Source organism: Anser anser (assembly GCF_964211835.1).
Source record: "Anser anser genome assembly, chromosome: 5".
NCBI lineage: Eukaryota > Metazoa > Chordata > Aves > Anseriformes > Anatidae > Anser > Anser anser.
In genome coordinates, this window is record NC_139725.1 from 6,660,385 (window position 1) to 6,679,462 (window position 19,078).

Sequence of the window (19,078 nt, forward strand, 5' to 3'; positions counted from 1 at the left end):
GTGTTCTCTATTACATGCGGCATGCAGATCAAGCACAGCCGATCTAACACAGACTGTCTTCATGTGCAGGCTGCAGGTTGTCTTTTGATGTGTTTTTTTCCCCAGAGAGGTCAAAAAGTACAAAAATAGTTATTTTCCTAAACCAAAAGGTTCCATTTTGCAATATTATTGCGCTTTCATAATAGGGCAATAACAAGGCTTATATATTAACATATATCAATCATATAATAGTAATCAATTCACATCACAGCAGATATCTTAGGTTTGTCTGTCTTGTAGGTAGATGCTTCACAGCTTGCAACAAGAGTGGGGAGGAAAAGCGAAAAACAAGAACGCACCAAGAGGTATATGTCAACTGCTTAAAATAAACAACGATACCACATCACTGCAACAGGTAGTGAAAAGAGTAGCAATTACTTTGACTGCAGAGGGCCAAGAGAACGTACATGCTCCTGACAACATTCCTTAAAAAAAAAAGGAACCCTTTGGAGGATCCTAGCCAATCTGTACTGCACAGGATGAGCATACACGCTGGAACAAATGTACACACCGCAAGTACGGAGCACAGCAGGATCAGGAGAAAGACAGCAGGTACAGGTTGCCACAGGGCGAGAGGTTATTTTCATTCCCTGACACAACTGGCCCCCTACATTCATCATCAACAGTCAGGCTTGGAGACAGGGAAAGTGAGGAGGGAATTAAGCCCAAGAAATCATATACCCAAAAATGACGGTGTGACACACAATTTTTTGTGATTTCCTAACTGAAATTCCAGCTCCCTGTCCTCAGCTGTAATCTAGCGCAGCTTTCTTTAATTACAGAAAGGAGACAATGGAAACATGGTTCCACGTGAACAGTGCTGCATATTCAAAATGACCGTAGCCCTTCCTTCCACCAATTTAGTAAGAAACATTCAGCACTGCACAATGACGACTTCTCACTTGTTTATTGCTGCAGCAAACGTTTGCTGCGACGTGAATGACATGCTGAACATACCACAAACAGTAAAATGATAGCTATTAAAACCAAAAATATCGAAACGGCTTGGAAAAGCATTTTGACAAGGAAGAAACATTACACCAGGTCTTTGTAGCATTTGCTAAATACAGAGGCTCATCATATTTCAGGCCATTTGTATTTAATTGTCCTTTCATCTGAAGAGCAGTGGATGTGAATGCACATCAGGCAGCAGATGAGTCAGATGTTCTGAAGAGGTCCAATCAAGGACGTCCCACAACACAAGAGCACTGCCTGCATAATGTCTCACACAACTGACTTCTGCTACAGCCTCAGGTTTCTTTCCAGTGTCTCATCCCATTCCGTTGCGGCTACTCACCAAAGCACCGAGAGAAAAAATAATAAATAGGCCTGCAGTCTTGTAATTCAAGAAGTTTAAACACATGAGACCCCAGGAACCTTATGTCCACATACAATTAAAGCTGCCAGGATGGCAGCTCAGATTAGTAGATAATTATCTTAAATTCGAGCTTTAGTTCTTCCACCATTTCAGTTGAAATAGGAAAAAAAGGCACTCGTATTTATCAAGGCCAACGTTTCAAAATGAATTTCTGAGATGAACGCAAACTCACAGTGGAATAGGTCACTCAAAACGTTTCAAAAACCAGTTTTGGAGTGACAGACAGACGTTATACCAATTTCAGCACAAAGAAGGGAGAATCCCCAGTCCTTGGTGGAGAAAGACAAGGTGATAGAGACACGTCACAGCACAGGAGGTTACCTAAAGGACAGCACAGGAGATTTAAACTAGTGTGCCTTTTATATTGTCTTCTTATTCTTAGATCAGTTTCTCCACTTTGGTTTTTAACAGTATTAACCCCAGTGCAGAGGCAGTCAGCAGACCACAGCTTGGCCAAAATTTTGGTTCAATCATTAAAAACGATTTATAAATATTGTCTGTGGATAAAAATCATCAGTTGTAAGCCTCAACTATTATTAAATTGGCTCTCCGTATTGAAGTGCAAGTTGGAGTTGATAATTCAGGGTAAACACACATAAGAACTCATCCTCTCTGTATTCATTTTGACTCAGGTCCTAAATCAAACCTCATCCATACCGCAACAAATAGAAAAAAAGGATAGTGTGTCAAGAGAGCTGGTTTTCATTTACACAACCTATGTGTGCAACTTAACCCAACTTTAAGTGTAAATTCTAGCACTGACATTATTTTATAACCTTGAATTAATTTGGGCTCTTATTATCTGCTTTTTCCTTTTCTCATCAACACAGATCCTCTCAAGGTACAAATGATGCTAGCTCTTGATCACGCACTTCTTAAATCATCTTCATGCTGTTAGCTCTGCAGAGAATGACGCCTGCTCCAGAACACTGCCATTGCTATTCACTCAGATCAGGTCTCTCACAGGTCTGTAAGAAGGAACAGCGCTGAGGGCAGCAGAATGAAGATGAGATTGTTTTTACTCTTCCTGTTCAAAGAATATATCTGATTGCATCTCTGTCCTTCCCCTTCATGGATCACTTGTCCTGCCAAGCTTAAGTTCCCCTGGGCAAAAGCTACGGTTGCCCTGACTTTGTACTGTACAATAGGACTACACACTTTGGGCACTGCCCAAAGCATACATGAGTAACAGCAAGAAACAGATTTAACACCAGAGTTATAGACAGCCGGTGACAAAAGCAGGGACAACCATCTCAAAACAACTAAGACAGGTGTTTGAGACTCCCTGGAGTCAACACCAACTAAACATGTTATTTGTTACTGCAGTATCCTGAACTCTAAGGCTCCACTTTTCACCTGTGAGTGCACACATCCACAGAACAGCACGGGTGATGGGAAAGGGCAGAGGCTGACTCTCCCAATCAAAGTCTCGCTATGGAAGACAATCAAGAAGCTGAGATGCAGCACATGCATTAAAGCTGAAGCTGTCAGCCTCTACCTACTCCTCACATGCCAGCTGCGCCACAGGAAGACATACACCTCTCAACTGGTCATTTGCCCAGATGGGACCCGCACATTGCCTTCCAACAGGCCAATTGCCACCTGCTGCTTCTCGGATGTTAAGAAGGAGTTTGTCAGCAGTACAGGTTGGGAATTGCAGGTGAAAGGAAAAAAAAATGTTCAGTCCTTGTGTGATGTTTTCTTTCTGATCATCTTTGTGGTTGTGGATATATCATTTTGCCTCAAATTAGCCACACAGAGAGAAAAATTCCAATAACACTCAAGGACATTACAAGGTAGAGAAATATTCATGATTGCTTAGCCTGAGATAGAAGCTGTGATGTTATGGATCAGCTAGAGAAAAGCCATTAGCTAAACTGTGACAGAGGGCTTCAGACAGAAGCAGTGCCTCAGCTGGGCAAGGTCCCACCTCATCTGCTAGACTTTAATGAAGTTGCAGCTATCTCCTGTATGCATTTATATCTGAAGGAATTTGGCATCTTTTGCTAATGGTAAATCTGGTTCCACCATGGAAAAAAAAAAAACAAAACAGTTTCTTAATGCAAAAGCCTTTTAAGAAATTTGAAATAATTGAATCATATTAACTTCTGAGCTTACAGGAAGAGCAGCAAGGGCTTGTGCTGCAGCATTTAAGAGGTTTCTATTAGGAAATTGTTCTGATTATCTTAATGCACCCAAGAAAAAACTGGAAAAATGATAATTTCCTTCATTACCTGAGATGCTCCATTTAGGCAAGGCACGGAAATAGGGACATTACACAACAGCTCCAAGCGTTGTTCAGACGCTGTGCTCGCCTCCTGCCCGTCGGGAACCACCGTGGGTCTTCCAAGTTGCCCATAGTCTGCTCTGCCCCAGGTGAACACCTTCCCAGTTTCTAAATGCAAAACACATTTCAAGATTAGTTATCCACTAGGTTCCTGGAACATCTGGATGCTATTTCAAAATTAGACCACCACTTGTTAATGCATCTTATCTAAAGCTTCAAGTGAAAAATTATTCACTTAAGTGAAAACTTCCTCGCTTCTGGGAGCATAAGGAAAAGTATACTAAAACTACCTAAGGATGTATGAAGATGTCCTTTAATTCAGTTTCTTCAGCCTCGCTAACTTCCTAACAAAAAGGCCATCTGTAGGGCAGCCTGGGCTGTAAATGAAACCATGCCAGTAAAGCTGTGTAACCCATATATACTGCATGCAATATATATACTCGTTGTTTATATAAAGGGCATGTTTCTAGCTTGACAGCAGCACAGGCAAAACAACTCATTCTGAAACGTACGAGATTCTTCTGTGTTCCCAGTATTTGCCATAGAGACGTCCATCCCATGTCCTGTATTTAACACTTGACGTTTTCCCGACAGAAGCTGCCTTCTGTGACAACTTCTGCTGGCAAACAAACAGCCCTCAGGACAGCAACTGGTTGGTCAGAAACACCACCACAGATGCCATTAAGCATTGGAAATGCACCGGTTTGTTCCCACAGGAATCACTTTGGCCAAGGAAAAACAGCTTTAAATGAAGTCAGCAGTATTTGGACCATCCTCCTCTCCAGATTACAAAGGTGCTCACTGCTGTAGGACTGATACCCACTAGTCCATCCTCCAGTATGAACAATATACATAAAGCAATGCTTTTTACCTTCTGTTCCGCACCCCCCCCCCCCCCCCCAAAAAAAAAATCATGCTAAGTGCCAGCTTGATTTTCTTACCGAGTTATACAAACACTGCATCAACTGGGTGTTCTCAGCTGGCCTTTGACTAGAAGCAGCAACCCACGTTACAGCCCAGAAGGAAGCCTGCAATGACCCTGAGTGACACGTGAGCTTCAGCTAAGCATTAAACTTCTCTCCAGAATTGAAATTATCAAGCTAAATGATCGTATTTTCCTCGTATCTGTGAGAAGCCAAGTAAGCCAGCTTTAACACTCACTTCTCCCCTTGTAAGTCAGTGTGAATGTGCAGAGTGCCCAAACACAACAGCTGAGGGTTTTCTTAGCATGCCATAACACAAACCTTTGGGAACCTAAACATCTCCCTTCTCTTTTGGTTGCTGTTAAACCGTCCTGAAGGGGACACAGCTACTCACTGCTGGTTGGGGGGGGGCTTTAAGTTGATAATGCATCTCAAACTGGAAATCTCTCACTTGGTGTATTTAAATAAAGAAGTAGTAATATGCATCTTCCCTGGAAATCTGCTAGCAGTGGTATCTTTTACAGAGATCTTTGAAACTTTTTTTCAGATTCATTCTCTCAGTTCACTGATAATGCTTCCCCCTGAAATAATTAAGGGATAAAATTAGTCGTCCTTTTCTTTCAAGGGCATGAGGACTTTCTGCCTTTGGAGATGCCTCACACTTCAGGGAAAAGCTGAAACCAGTCACATATTTCTTTCAAAGCAAGAGAGGTCTTTTAGCACAGCGGCTTCATTTTGTTAGGTTAAAGCATTAAAACAGGTTTCATTAATAAAAAAGCCAGTATACCCTACAGAGATTAGAAAAACAGTTTGTAGTTTAAAAAAATGCTTGCTTTGCCAGTAGTATATTTTGCAATTTATATGGATCTCTGGTAAAAAAAAAATATCTGCTGCTGCAAAAATGCTCCTTTATCAGTAAGTTCTACTGCAAATGGAAATGCAAACCGAGCCTCAGAGGCTTTTACATCAGACCAGATTACTGCACCTATTCAGGACCCTGCGAGCAGGCTAGAAGCAGACAAGCAAGCTGTTCTCTTTTGAATTAACTACAGGAACTGAGGCTGAATTTTACGGAATTTAAAGCCAGAAAGAACTTCTGTAGCATCTATTTTGACTGTTAACATGACACAGGCTCTCAAGCCCTACCAAGACATTGCTGCGTTGACCTCAAAGACCACAGTTCAAATAAAACATTTCAACTCTCAGAAGCCAAACGCAGTTAGTGCAGCAGGGAAAAACGTCAGCAACCTGCAGTGCCTCTGGAAAGGCAAGACGTCCATTTGATGACACACCCAGATCCTGCCATGCAGATGACAGCACTGTCATGTAGAGGTCCCTCTCAAGTCCGACTCTTGGGGAAAAAAATTCCCAAAAGCAAATCGGGTGTTCCAGCTGGACCCAGACGCACAGAGAAACTCCAGCCACGCACGTAAAAAAGATCCTTCGCATCATCACATCAGAGCACTGCTTCACCACCTCTGAAGTCATCCGCTGCTGGCGTCTGTGGATTCAGAAGGCAGTCACCTAAATCCCAAGACACACCTGACCAGTGACTCACTGAGAAAATCATTTTCCTGCACTGCAGGCCACCAGCAGATACCAGGAACCAGCAGGCACGATCACTGCCTTACCCAAGAGTTGCTAGACCAAGTTCTGTGCAAAGGAGGCAATTCTGCTCCCCTCTGCCAAGGGCCTGTGAAAGGTGCAGAGGAGCGTGGTGGTCCACAGCCAACTGCGGGGTCAGAGCAAGACACCACGAGCACCCACGCTGAAGCCAGACTAAACTACACGTGTAAACCTCCCTTATGAATCAAGGGCTAGCGTGTACTTCACTTGCCACACGATGCTCTCTCTACGTTTGTTTTTACTTTTCAGAAACCATCTCTCTTCTCAGCAGGATTAAGTTGTCAAACTAGAGTTGCCATCAACTGTTTAGTGTATCTTTACCAGCAATGACTGGAAAAGCGCCCTTCGCCCCCTACCTGACATCTACCCCATGTGCCATGCTTTGTATAAGTTGATCTTTTTTTTTCCCCAACTGCACTATATATATATATATATGTGTGTGTGTGTATATATATATATATAAATAAAATCTAGAGGTCCCCTTATGGTTTACTGCAATTCTATTATTCTATCAGTTTTTGAGGTGCTACATTGAATTCTCGAACAAGTTTAAATGTAAGCAACAGAACTGCAAGCATTATGATGATCCTGGTAGTTTCACTCCTTCTCAGCCTTATAAAAGCCTTGAAGTATGCTCATCTCTATTATTGCAAATCATTCCAGCAAATTTGGCAGAAATAAAGAGCACAAGTATATTGGAAGAGTACATTGGAAGGACTGGAAACAAACAACAGGAGTGCTTAGCTACAGCAGAACACCTCCCATGCACAAATTCCATTTTCTTTAACTGGTCAAGCAAGCACAGAAATACTTATACATACAACACCAAACAGAGCCTTTAGGCGAGAATAAGTCACCCACGATGTATTCAAACAAATAAATGTAATAATTTCACTTTGTCCTATTTTGCCACTGAGAGAAACAAGTTTCAGGTAGTTACTGGTAGGCAAACATGGGGAATATCCATTAAAATTTTTAAAACAGAAATTGATTTTTTGCTTTTAGGCAGAGCTTCTTGAATGCCCAAATATGAGGCAAGCAACCAATTCCTTCCTTAGTTCTCATCAATTTAATTCTTACTTCTAATCAGCAGAAACTCATTTCCCAGACCCGTTCCTGTGGTGAGCATTCCCCCTCCTATCCTCAGCCTTCTGCTAGGCTGATCATTCCTGCTTCTCAGCAGAACATATCTGCCCAGGGATCCTTTAAAAAAAAAATCCATCTCTACTGCAAAAGAACCTAACAGAAGTTGATTTAGAAGTATATTGTCTATGAAATGCTGATTATATTTTCAGCAAACAAAAAGACATCTCAGTCTGAAGTGGAAATTTCAGGCTGAGCCAAACACCAATGCATGGAAAATTCCAACCAAAAAGGTTAAAGTCTTGTCAAATCCTAAGCAAAAGAAAGCACTGAGTTATGACAGAAAGTGTTAAGCAATCGTAACGAGAGGTATTGCTACTGTGCTGCTTATAATATAGATGGTATTTTAAAATGTTCTAAGAATATTTGAGAAAGACATTAGTCATACAGAGTAAGGAGGTTGCAAGATGAATTACTTAAGAATGAAGGGTGATATAACAAGGAGTGTTGGTCTAATATTAGAACAGAACAGATTTTAATTAGAAGTCAAGAAAACATACACAGTGATGAGTCAACTGGACAGAGTACATCAACCATGGAAGTGGCTGAGGCATCAGAAAAAAGGAGATATTTTGTACCAGACTCCATGCAGTAAAAGGGCATAAAAGGCAGGAGGCATTCCTACAGCTTATGTGAAAGAAACGTGCAATGTTGGAAAGGTTTTTCCCGTTCTTTTAAGATTCTAATGATGCTTCCTAAGACCTTGGTCTTGTATGTTCCGAGCACAGGGGGCCCAATTCCAAAGGCACTTCAACTCCTCAACTGTGTACCTTCGCTTCATCCCAGCTGACTTCATTGCAACCGTTCCTTTTATCGGCAGGCAAACGCTACATCAGGTGAGGGCCAGAGGGCTCACTGCCATCTGGAATTAAGGGGTAATAGATGACCCATGTATTCTGGGTCGTTCCTGTGGACAACTTGAAGGAAACCTACCATCAGGAGTTCAGAGAGCTAGGAAAAAAGGACAGCATTGAGAACATTTGAAAGAAAATCTTCCCAACAGCCCCTTAAGTAAACGCTACATACAACGGTATACTACATCACTCAAGATTCTCCATGGTCACACAGCTGTAGTTGTAGTTTCCTCCTGCTCTTTAAACTCAGCAGTCTCCAGCGGGATACATACAGCAGCAAGTCATCTGAAACATGCTCACATCCCTTACAAAATAGGGGTGGAGGTAACAGAATATTCGCTAGCAATCCACCATCAGACAGGCTCCTCGGCATTTTCTCCAGTTCAGCCTTCTGTCCTTACACTACCACAAAGCTTAGACAGTTGAGAATGGCCTCAAAATTACAAGTTTACAACCCCTGGAGTTTTGCAAATCCAGCAACATCACATAAAGCACCTTTAGTTGCTTCCTGCCTGACTGTGGCTCTTACAGTGCCTCTTTACAGCGCTGCTGAGGCTGCAGAGGATATTATTTTTCCCTTCTAGCACTTTCTTTATCAATCTGCTCAGCTACATAAATAATTGGATACAAAAAACAATTTAAAAAAGCATTTTAGTTTTAAAAACAGGTTGGTTTCACTGTTAAACAAACAGGCATATTAAAATTTACTTATTTTCGCAGATTGAGATTCATTTTTATAACAATTTTTCTATTTCAAGATGATACCATGATTGCGCTGCCATTATCTCCTTGAAGCCTCTCTTCAGACAAGCTTTGAACTCTTCTTTCATAAATACAAGATGAAAAAGTTCATCTAGGCTATCTCAATTCACGGTTGCATTAACAATTACTTCGCAGATGAACTCTGGATATCCATTCTGAATGCTTAATCTGATTCAGACCTGGCATATGAACTTTTCTATAAAATTCCTAATGCCTGCTTTCACAATAAAATTCACAGGGGCATGTATTAAAAACCTGACATTTACAGGCTGCCTTTGCCTCCTCTCTGCCCCACAAAGGGCAAACCAACACCTCTCCCACAGCTACAAATCTAGTAAATGTCCTGGAGCACAGCAGAATGTCCTCCAACCACTCTGACAAAATACCTCATCTACCTCAAAACAGCATTTGTGCAAGGGAACCTTATAGGAAAACATTCACCCGTCCATCCCTAATTCCCTCTTGACTGAAGACAACTTAATTCAGCAGCTGGAAGCCAAGCATCACTACTGCACCTACGATGCTGTAGCTGTGCAAGGTTTCAGTACGACACGGACGGGATTAGCTCTTCTGACAACGGTTTCAATGGCCCCCTCATTCTCTTACACTGAAGTCTGGTGTACCAAAGCTGCCCACACCTCTTAACATAGCTATAGTCTTCTGCATCTTTATATAAGAAGGCTTATTCTGATTTTTTCCCCTATGTTCATTTATAATAGCTAATAACAATGCACAACTAAAATATAAATCTACGCACAGTATCAAGGTCATGACTGCTCAGGAAAACTCCAACAAAACAGCAAAAGCACTTCAGGGACATCAGCAACAGAAATCTAGAAATCATTGCAACTGCCATTTTCAGCCTCCTGCAGCCACAGGCTGAAACACACATCTAGTTCAGAGGAGTCCACAGAGCAGCCACTCAACATGCAGCAGCTCACAAGAGCTTCCAAGCACCCTAATAAATAGGTTTAAAACCACAACGAAAGGCCAAAAGCCACAAGTTCCACGGGAAGAGAAATAACAATACTCCTGCAGCAGCTGTGGACTTGTCAGTAAAAGCTTCGCCTCAAGTGGGCCAAAAATTGCTGCCATTCTCAGCTACGTTAGATACCTCCAAACGTGGTGCCCAACTATGTGTGAGAGCAAGACAAACCAAAAAGTCACCTAAGGGATTTCACACCACTAGAATCAGTGGCTCACCAGCAAACAAATGGCTTCTCACTGTAACCCATCTCTATTGCCTCCCCTCCCGCAAAATAAAATAAGAATAAAAAATAGGAAATGGAAGAAGTCAGCCTGGAAGACAAACATGCACCATGAAAGAAAATTCAGCCAGCCTGGAGGAGCTCTGCTGCAGCACGTGAACATAGACAGAGCATAAGGGAACATCATGCACTCTCTTTCAGATCCTCCTGGAAATAGGAGGGTATTAACCATCCAGAGACTCGTATGATAAGTGTCATGGCAGACACTCAGCTAGGCAGGCAAAGCTATCAGGATGCGGGGCCCTCTCTAGGAAGAGACAGCAGGACAATGAAAGCTTTCAGCCCAGACAGAGAGGTCCAGAGCACAGACTGAGAACTCCTTTGGCAACCGTTTACACCAAGACAGCTTGAGGAACTTGAGGCCCAGCTCGTTGCTCTCGCCTCTAGACGATCACTCTTCACTGTGCTCAAACAACTATTTGTGAGGGGGAAGGTAAACCAAGCCAAGGAATTGATCTGGCTGAAAAATAGCCCGAAAAACAGGAGCTTGGCAGCAGCCAGTAGCGCTAAAGGCACTGCTCTACTAAGTTGGTTTAGTATTCTGTATGACGGGCTAGAGCTAACATGCAGTTTCACATGACATACTAAGTTTTTTGTGCACTTTACCAACAGATCCAACTTTATCAGGACTATCAACACCATTAAAAATCTTAACTGCTTTGACTTGCATCCATTAAAAAGACAGGGAAGCTTTCCCTTTTCTTGCTTCCACAGTTACACCAAGTTATGTATCAAGACAATGTTCAGTTAATGGGATTATTCGCATACTTAATCGCATGCTTCACTGCTTTGAAAAATTGGAAAGAAAAAAAGTATCTTTCAAGTATGGCATATTCCAAGACTCCCTAGATAGTCCTGAAGCCCTGCCTCTGGTTTTGGGTTTTAGATAGGGTAAAGGCTGCTTTGCTTTTAGAGGAGACACTGGAAACCTGAAATACCAAATGAAGCTCTGATTAAGCTGGAAGTAAAAGTTACAACATGCAATTTCTTCCATTTTCTATTTATGCTCATACTGCTGATATCAAACAGATATATGATCTTGGCTCAAAAAGAAAAAGGGAAGGCCATCTATTACCACAGCAGGTCTGTGCAATTGTGAAGCAAAGCTGAGGAAGTGGGGTGTGGGGCAGTGGAGGTGCTGAAGCACCTATCCCACTCTGCATTCATCCTGCAAGACAGGAAAATTCCCCCCTCATTTCTCTCCACTCATGATTAGAGTCATGACTGCCTCACCAGCTGTGCCTCTGGCTCATTTTAAATTCAAACTACGATGCATATCTCACTTTTAGACTTTTAATAGCAATGCCTTAAAATGCAGATTGCTGACTAAATTTAGTTACACGATTAAAAACAAATCTAACTCATCTCTACCCAGCAAACAGAACCGCTGAATTCAAGGTTCAATAAAGGACTTAACTCTTCATCTAAACACAAAGTCCTAACAAAAAAATAAAAAGAAAAAAAAATCAAAGCACAATTTAGTGAAGCCTTTAAAAAAAGCAGGATGCATAAAACATTAACCAGCTATGGAAAACTATCTGCGAATGCATCATAGTATACTATAGGGTTTTTGTTCTGTAATTCTGCAAATAAATTCAGCACTGTGCTACTACAGCAGTATGAGTCATACTCTTTCACTGACATTCTATATTTATATCCCTATGCCCTTCTGCACTGTTATATGCTTTCTTACATACAGGTCTCCCTAACCTGGAATCTCCTTTCTGCTGCAGTCCAGCATCTCTTCCTCTAATACCTCAAAGAAAACTGAACAGATATTTATTTCTAAGGACTTACTTATTTCTGGACACCACTTTGAAAAAAGCAACACCTTTGAACTATTGTAACAAAAGGCATAAACTTTTACTCAATGATTTTATGGTGCCTTATTTCCTACTCCTTGTCTGTAAATGGGCTGCTCAGACATTTATCCCCTTACAAGTCCAGGTCGTATTTCATTAGACTTAGCATCATACTTTGCTACAGAAAATGTTATTGAGATAAGTTACAAAATACCTATGTTTTTTATATCACATTATAAGCAGTATTACCTATGGCCCCAACCTTGAGAACATTTATGAATCCGCCTGATGATCTGGAGAACGCAAGTGGTCCTACTCCTCTCAATACCCCATTGCCATCTGAGTTTATCTAAGAAAGAGCGGGCATGTGTCTAGAAGAGATAAACAAAGTGAAGGTAATTAAGTTCCAAGTGCTAATATTTACCTTGTCGAAAGACTCAAGGGCATGGTATGGAGAGAGAAGCACAGAAATATCACAAGAAACACTCTGGAATGGCAGTCTGCTGAAGAACTGTGCTTTCTTCTGGTTGTCCACAAGATGCACTTCCAAAGACAAATATTCAGACCTTTTAAACAGAAGTTTCACTAGATAACAAGCCTCAGACATGCACAATAATTCTTAAGTATTAGAAAAGTCACTATCTACAAAGAAATCGGTAGCATTACAAAAACAGTGTTAGATGACCTATCCTGGAACCTCTTAAGTGGCTTTAACCTTCTCAGCAGCTCCAAGAAGTAGCTGAGCTCAACATCCAATAGAATTCAACCCTAAATGTGTGTTGTTCTTAGCAAATAAAGTACAAAAACACAGACCAGTATCACAAAACCAACAATGGCACCTTCAGAGCCTCCCAGGAGACCACTCGACTTGTTCAGATGCAGAACCAACCGCAACTGACTAAGACAGAGTGGGTTGCTCACCTCAGATAATGAGCAGCTGTAACGGCAGCATTCTCACCAACAGGAGGAACAATACATTCTAAAAGAGGAAAGGAAGCAAAATTCACATCCTTTGAAATCAAGAGATGAATAATGAGCAATAAGGTAATGTATTCCCTCTGGAATATTATCCCCATTTTTCCCTACCCGCAAGAGAGACAGAGCTTAAGAGCATGGAACAAATCACAAGGTTCTACCTCAAGCTATGTGTCGGCAAGTCGCTTAACATCAAGGAGACTGAAGGGAGAGAGGGGGCAGAGGTGTAAATAGCTCCATAAGGGTGAAAGTATCTAAATGCCATTTATGGCCCCTAAAAATCTCTATCACCTACATGAATTTGCTATCCAGCTAGCAGAGTTTCCTTTGACTCCTGCCTTCTCCTTGCAGCTCAGACCTCTTGCTTGTTGGAATTCACATGCTAAGAGACTGGGAGATATTTCCAGCATCTCAGAGCCACAAAACACAGAGCAGAAGAGGCAGAAATTTCAGTATGGAAGCTTAAAAGTTTAGCATTAGAAATGTTTCTACCCACGGAGATACAAAGACTGCAATGCAAGCCCCTCCTTTTGTAGAGCAATCTGCTGCACCCTGCAAAGGGAGAATGACACTAGTGAGGTTTACTTTTGATGTCTGCCGAATGAAACAACAGCTGTCCACAACCACCTCTGTATAGCACCAGCACATCCACCTTTAAGGATTACCCAGGTGTGTACATAAACAGAGTTTGACATGCTGTGTGTGACCTGCTATGCTGCCTGTTAAGAAGGTTCTAGGTTTGAAAGCAAAAAGGGAGAAATAAGATAAGGTTTCTCCTCACGACCAAGAAAGCAACTACAATGAAAATAAAAAGAGCAAGAACAACAAGCTCTCATCTTTTCATGGCCTTCTTTTCTCTGACATTAAAATGGATGTTGATTGAAAGAAGCAGTACCATCACATCCACGCTTCTCATAATACAATAAGAATGGACAGCTTGTAAAGACACCATAAGTTTTCTCCTGCCCTAAAGCAGGTGGCTATGTGGGGTAGAGTCATTGCTTTGCTCTGAAGTGAAGAGCTTAAAAATCAGACACTTGGAAAGCAATTTTACACGTCAAGTTCATGTCTATACAGGATCAGCTCACTTGCAGGGACTTGAATCCCAAGTGCATGGGGCGACCTGATTTGATGAACGCTGCTCCAAAGCGTGGATTAGAGAGCGCTTTTAAATAGCTACTCTAGATTTTTAAGTTGGACACGTCAGGGGTTTGTTACACATCTCAACTATCACTTGTTTGTTTGGGTTCTTCATCTCCAGATAAGTCAGCATGCAAGAAGAGAAGAGCACAAAAGGATTTAACACCCTCCTTTGTACCGCGTGATTTGTCAAGATGATTCTTCAAAACAGATCAGCTTCTGCTAATCTGCATTGCCACTCATATTGTCCCCATAGCCTGACCTTCCTTCCTTCTTCTCTGGCACTTTTGTTGTCCATTTTCTTTCAAACAAACTGCTTCAGCTTCAATCAGCTGCATCACTAGCAGGCACAAGCCTGAAAGAAAAGCATTTATGTGCAGGCAAATTCCTACAAAACAGCCAATGGCTGCCAAAAAAGTTCAGAAAAAAAAAAAGGCAAAAAAACAAGATGAGAGCTGCCAAAATAACTTGCAGTTTGCTCAATATTTTGGGGAGCAAGAGATAAGTAGAAAGGCATATTCCTAAAGGTGTTTTTGTATAAATGTTTTCTGGAGCTTTGTAATGGCAAGTTTTTTAAGAAATAAAGAAAAAACAAGGTTTCCTTTGTTCATTATAAAAATTATCTTAGCAAAGCTGACAAAAAGCACTGTCCTCGAATAGACCCGTCTCAACGTTGTTTTGTACAATTTATGTTCTAATAAAATGGCACCAAGTACAAGTGAGAATGAGTTACCTAAGATACCCCTCCCAGGGCCTCTGCTCTGCATGAATCAGATGCTAACACCTTCTTATGATCATCCAGGTCTTTCTCCATGAAAAAGGTATTACTACTATGATTACTTGATTTTTATTACATACCATGTTCCTTACAGTATCGGACCAAAGAACAAGTCCTGAAAAAGGCAACTGGTAATAAAATGTTTTTTCTTCTTCCAGACAGTACCTTTGCTCTATCAGATGATGTGGAATTTTTAGTAGCTGATTTACAAGGCACTAACTGCAAGTTTAAAATCTAATATTTAAATCCGGGTTCTGAAATGTATGATTTATGCACTCAATTTTGAAAACAAAAACGTAAAGTCATTGCAAAGCAAAGACTTCTTACTCTTTGCCAGCATCACAAATTATACTGTACAGTTTCTTGCATTAGAAAACGTCCTGTCATTAACAATAAAGGAAAATAATTTAATGGACAACAGCATAGGACACACAGGGCTGCTGGTGGTCATGATCATGAGAAGGTCATGAGGGATAGGAATACAGCTGCTGCTATCTCAAGATTACCTTACAATAGAGAAGCCAATGATTAGAATGAAAGTTTCACAAGCCTGCCATTAACTATGAACTAATTTACTCAGAGAAACTGAAGTCTAAGAAAGCAATACTGTTTTATTAAAGCAATGCTACTATCAGTTTTGCATGAAACAAACCAAAATGTTTCTCTATATAGTAGGTCAAATGAACCACTGTCTTACAGAACATCAGTAGAGTATTTTTGGTACCACTTTCTATTTTACTCTTTCTAAAGTGTTTTCAAAGTGTTTTCTGCATCTCTGTTGTGTACTGAGGCAATTGTTTCCCATGGAGTTGTACGTGGCACCCAATTCTCTTCTGACAAACTTCAGTTCCAAATATCTTCTCAGCTACAAAGATTAAAGTGTAAGTTCATGAGTGAGAACATTTTTCCACAGCATTTCAGATCTCTGCCTAAATGCCGCAAGAAGAGATGACTGGTGGCAGAAGTGCTGAACAAAACACGCATGCAAATTACCATACAAAATGAAGCTTTGCAAAATGAAATAATTTTCAAGAGCTCACACTGAAGAGTGGAAGTCTATGCTTGACACAGAGAAAAAAGTAGCCCTGAATCTAATGAGCTCTTCAATTCATCAGAACATACCAAGAACTTCAAGAGCAGCCTAAGGGTCATAGATAAAAGTAATTCCCCCTCACCTGCAGGTTTCAATCTCAGCTGTTTGGGATCCACACAGAAACTACGTACTTCCACTGATAGCCTGTCTTTGCTGAATTTCATGAGGTTCAGTTCATCTGAACTGAAGTTCAAATAGGAACTACAAAAACCAGATGCAGTTGCATCGGAGTTGTGCCATGACACAAACTGGGCTTGAAACATCTGCTCCTCTTACACAGAAGAGGTCTTCAAAAAAACACAAGTGCGCAACAAAGCCTGCAAAGTTCCCTTCAAATTTTTCCTTTGGGTAGGAACAATCCACTTATTCTTCAGTGCACTGAGACCTAGCCGTCACTCACCAAGAGCTTGCTACACGGCCGCTGGTGGCCAGCTCTGGGTCACGCCTCTGAGCAGGTACCTCGAGTGCCCACTGCCAGCCTCCTCCTGTCCAGTGGACTCCCTCGAGTTTGTTGGTTTAGCCCTCTCTGGCTTTTGACTGCAAGCTTCTCGAGGTAGCAGGTTGATCTTGTTACACAGTGTTTGTGACCTCACAGTCTGCACTTCCATGCATATAATTATGAAAAGGAACATGCAAAGTGTGCTGCCAAAACGAAAACTGGTCTGGAGATCAACGCCAACATAACTCAAAGAAAACAAAACCAACATACATCCCTACTATATATAGTATGAATTAATCATAAGGTTTGTATGTCAGCAATATTTATAAGCAAAGCAATATTTTTTCATGGGCTGTGTTGGAAAAAAAAGTCATTAATCTTTTATTTACGCAAATCAAGCCACATAGCAGCACAGAAAAAATAGAAGGAAAACTGACTTTCTTAAGGAACACAACGAATGTTAACAGATATCAGTTGCTAACCACACTTGCATACGTACTAGACTCAAGTGCTAGAACACAGACATCAGTCATGGTATTTTCAGAGCACTCAAAAATCCAGCCAAGTCAGCTGAATGCATACAAATACACAAAAAATAAAATCCCAAGTACTAGAAAACACCTTATTGTTCATACTTCCATCCGTACAACTTCATGCTGTAGTAGCACAGAGTCATTCCTAGCATTCAAAAAAAAAAATATGGGCAACACAAATACACAAGCCTGACTGCCATTTTTCATGAGCGACTTGTACCAGATTATTTTATGGATCCTCACAACTGGAATACTTTAAACAACAACAATAAAAAGCCACCAGCCTAGCTACCAAATAAAAGTGGATACACCCGCCTGGCAGATCTGCACTTGCTAAGTAGCAAAGAAGGGGAAAAAGCCTTTCTACGCAACTATCAATCCGGTACTCAGAATTCATAACTGCTAATATATCTCCTGTACCCTAGTGCATCTTAGCTCAAATCCACTGTTTGAAAAGTACCTGAAAGTAACCATGAAAAGCACAAGCCAGATGGTTGGGGGTTTTTATATCCCTGCTTGGTTTTTGTTCTGTTTCTTAGGAACTAAGTCCTGAAAGGTACTGTCCTTCAGAAGCACTCCTCTCACCAAGCTCACAAAAGGCACATTACCTATGTTCAAATAATAAGATTCATTAGTGAGCATTAAGCCTGAATAATTAATTACAGCAAAAAGGAAATGTCATTTAAAGGTTATGAAAACAAGTGTTTAACAGTGCTAAGATGCTGCTAAGGTTAACCGAGACCTGTAGATCAATGCACATACATGTGCAGATCACGTACACATTGGCAGCTGCTTCCTAAACTTGAGCGTATCAACAAAAGCATTATGAATGCTTAGCTTTAAATGAAATTATTTGAAAATGCAATAGGCATCTTTCTTGCACACATGCTCAACGACCAAGAAAACTAAAAGAAAGCTGAATAAATACACTTTGTGTTTGGCAATGGTTTGTCATACAGATTAGCTCAGCTATTACATAATGACTGGTTTCAGCTTCTATGTTTTTATTTTATGCAAAGTAGGTGCAAACCAATTCTACCTTACCAAGATATTCAAGCTGTCTGGGACCACGTTATATTCACTTTGCATAACTGCAAAATTTCTGCAGTGCAAATTCTTAGCGTTTGTCTGCTTCACGTCAATGCTTTACACTACTAAGGGCTTTGAATTGCCCAAATTTCAGTTAATCCTGTCATGACAGCTATATCATGTGATGTGATAACATTAAGCACTCAAAATAAAATTGTCCTTCTTTTGCCCAGAAAGATCAGCAGCCAGGGCAAATAAGCCACCATCTATTTCTAGTTAAATGTGACGAGGGCTGACAAGATTCATTTGTTTGCATTACATAATTCATCTACCAAGTTTTTCCATATATTAATTGAGGTTTCTCTGGTCTATGTCTACCAATGCCCTGAGACTAAAAAACATTTTGCTCTTTGAGCTGCATACACTGCCTGCTTTCAATTTGCTTTTTTTAACACAAGTTCCTCTGAAGCCTGTGTTGAATTCCAGCATTACAAACTCCAGCAACGATAATTCTCACCTCGCTACCTGACATGCCACTAAGATTAGATTCCTGGAGCACCAGCACGCTCAGGTCCTTTTCTCTCAAGGCAGCTCACTGAACGGAAATTGCTTTTTAATTTATTCTTAGTAACCAGTGGAAAACACCATACGAAACTTTCTTTTCACCTCCACGTGAAGCTTTATCTCCAGTTTATAGCAGCTTAAGTATGAATTAATTTTAATGAAACAGAAGCAACAAGCATCAATCTAGCTTAAGCTGAACTAAAAATCTACTCACCAAGGTAAAGGTAGAATTTAAACAAAAGCTGCACAGCTCCCTCCCCCATGCATTTCCACAAGTGGGTTGCACAACAGGACTAGACAAGATGCAGCCAGAGCAGGACCATCCATCTAAGTGGCCTTAACACCAAGACACTACTCAAACTAAGCTGCCCCAATGGATCCCCCATTTTGCCTCCCTAAAGAGCATTCACATCAAACATCTATCAACAGATCATTTTATACCATT

General features: G+C 40.9%; 1 protein-coding gene across 1 annotated transcript in view; it reads right to left on the bottom strand.

Annotated features, from left to right (window-relative positions):
• The window catches only part of SERGEF (secretion regulating guanine nucleotide exchange factor), a 149,713-nt gene that overhangs the window by 106,807 nt on the left and 23,828 nt on the right, over positions 1 to 19,078 (bottom strand). Inside the window, 1 exon segment of the mRNA XM_083839627.1 lies at positions 3,652 to 3,812. Coding sequence (XP_083695753.1) covers positions 3,652 to 3,812 — 161 coding nt within the window.